Below are 2,429 nucleotides of genomic sequence, written 5' to 3'. Positions count from 1 at the left end.
AGGGACCCTCAGTCACTCCCTGCCGTGGGAAGGGGGACTGGGGTGCCCCACGTGGGCAGTTGTTACCTGGGGGCATGAAATCCCTGAGCTTCTCGGGGATGAGGATGCCCTCGGGGGTCTGGTGGTTCTCCAGGATGGCGCAGATGGTGCGGGTGGTGGCACACATGGTGGCGTTCAGCATGTGCACAAACTCCACCTGCAGCACGGGGGACACGGGGGACACCTGTGACGTGGGGAGGGGGAGGAGGACGGGGGAAGGACCCACCCTGGTGTCCCCCCAGCCTCACTTTGTCCATCATCTTCTTGGTCTGGCCGTAGCGGATGCGCAGGCGCCGAGCCTGGTAGTCGGGGCAGTTGGAGCAGGACACGAGCTCGCGGAAGGCGCCGGAGCCAGGGAACCAGGCCTCCAGGTCCAGCTTCTTGCTGGCTGCATGGTTCAGGGAGCCTTGGAGAGACAGGGGGGACAGCACTGAGTGGGGAGGGTCCCACTGCCCCTCTGGATGTGCCCATTGCTGGGGCAGCAGGGTGGGGTGAAGGGGTGAAGTTTCCGAGGTGGCTCCAGCAATGTGGTGCCAGTTGGGTATGGGGTTCCTGCTCAGGGATGTGGGGTTCCCTCTTGGACGTGGGAATGTGGGGGTATCACTCAGCTGCAGGGGTGGGGGTCACATAGGGTCTCTGCTCAGCCATAGGGTGGAAGGGGCTTGCTTGGCCACGGGGTCTTTCCTTGGCCATGGGGATGGGGGTCCTTGCTTGGCCATGGGGTCCTTCCTTGGCCATGGGGATGGGGGACCTTACTTGGCCATGGGGTTGGGGGTCCCTGCTCAGACATGGAGACAAGGAGTCCCTGCTTGGCCATGGGGTTCCTGCTGGGCCATAGAGATGTGGGGTCCCCACTTGGCCATGGGGTCTCTGCTCAGTCATGGGGACAGGGGGTTCCCACTTGGCCATGGGGTCCCTGCTCAGTCAAGGGCACAGGGAGTACTTGCTTGGACATGGAGTCTCCACTTGGCCATGGGGTCCCTGCTCTGCCATGGGGTCCCTGCTTGGCTATGGGGACATGGGGTCCCCACTTGGCCACAGGGTCCCTGCTGGGACATGGGGACATGGAGTTGCCACTTGGCTATGGGGTCCCTGCTCAGTCATGGGGACAGAGGATCCCTGCTTGGCCATGGAGTCCCATTGGGTCACAGGGATGAGGGATCCCTGCTCTGCCATGGGGACATGGCATTCCCACTGGGTCACAGGGATGAGGGACCCCTGCTCTGCATTCCCAGTCAGTCACAGGGATGAGAGATCCCTGCTCTGCCATGGGGACATGGTGTTCCCACTGGGTCACAGGGATGAGGGATCCCTGCTCTACCACAAGGACATGGTGTTCCCACTGGGTCACAGGGATGAAGGTGCCACTCAGCCACAGAGAGCATTCAAACAGGATCATTCCCTGTGAACATTCCCAGGAGGATCCAGAACACTATTCCTGCCCCTCTGGAATTCCAGCAGGGACCATCCCTTGGGGCACTGCCCACACCCACTCCCATGGACCCACAGGATTCCACAGGGAGACAAATGTCCTTTCCTGCTCCAGCGACAAGGAATGGGACACCAGGAGGCAGGTCAGGGTCACAGTGCCAACCCTGGTGCCCCCCAGGACCACCTGGCACAGGGAGGGAGTGGGACAACCCCTACCCGAGACAATGTTGACGACGTGGTAGGGAATTCCCAGGGATTGGTAGAATTCCTCAGCCGTGGCCATCATCTCCTCAAACATCTCCCAGGACTTGTTGTCGTGGGGGGAGGAGTACACAAACTGCTCGATCTGGGGGAGAAGGGAGAGAGGTGACACAAGGTACAGCCCCAGTTCCCACTGGGAATGTCATGGTTACAGTGGGTACACCCTGAATTCCCACTGGGAACTCCACAGTGACCTTAAGCACACTTCAAATCACCACCAGAAACCCATGGTGACCCCAAATACAGCTCAAATTCCCTTCAGAACCCCATGGTGACCCCAAATACACCTCAAATTCCCACCAGAACCCCACAGTGACCCCAAGCACAGCTCAAATCCCCTTCAGAACCCCAAATACAGCTCAAACCTCAACCAGAAGTACATGGTGACCTCCAACACACCTCAAATCCCCACCAGAACCCCATGGTGAGCTCAAACACACTTCAAATCCCCACCAGAACTCATTGGTGACTCCCAAATACACCTCAAATTCCCATCAGAACCCCATGGTGACCCCAAACACATCTCAAATCTCCACCAGAACCCCACAGCGATCTCAAGCACACCTCAAATCCCCTCCAGCCCCCCCGGTGACCCCGATCCCCCTGAGGAGCCCCAGCTGCCCCTGACCTTCTCAAACTGATGGATGTGGATGTGAGATACACCCCAAATTCCCACCAGAACCCCACGGTGACCCCAA

General features: G+C 59.5%; 1 protein-coding gene across 1 annotated transcript; it reads right to left on the bottom strand.

Moving 5' to 3' along the window:
* Window positions 1-66: 66 nt before the first annotated feature.
* On the bottom strand, window positions 67-2,386 carry LOC103802016 (serine--tRNA ligase, cytoplasmic; the record flags this gene model as incomplete). The annotated part of the gene is made up of 4 exons (XM_009074456.1): window positions 67-196; window positions 288-445; window positions 1,687-1,816; window positions 2,360-2,386. Coding segments are annotated over 4 exons (445 nt in total), but the record flags the coding sequence as incomplete, so codon positions are not given.
* Window positions 2,387-2,429: the final 43 nt, after the last annotated feature.

Source organism: Acanthisitta chloris, unplaced genomic scaffold (assembly GCF_000695815.1).
Source record: "Acanthisitta chloris isolate BGI_N310 unplaced genomic scaffold, ASM69581v1 scaffold17715, whole genome shotgun sequence".
Lineage (NCBI taxonomy): Eukaryota > Metazoa > Chordata > Aves > Passeriformes > Acanthisittidae > Acanthisitta > Acanthisitta chloris.
Note: the sequence above shows the minus strand (reverse complement) of the source record. Positions and strands in the feature narration are given on the sequence as shown.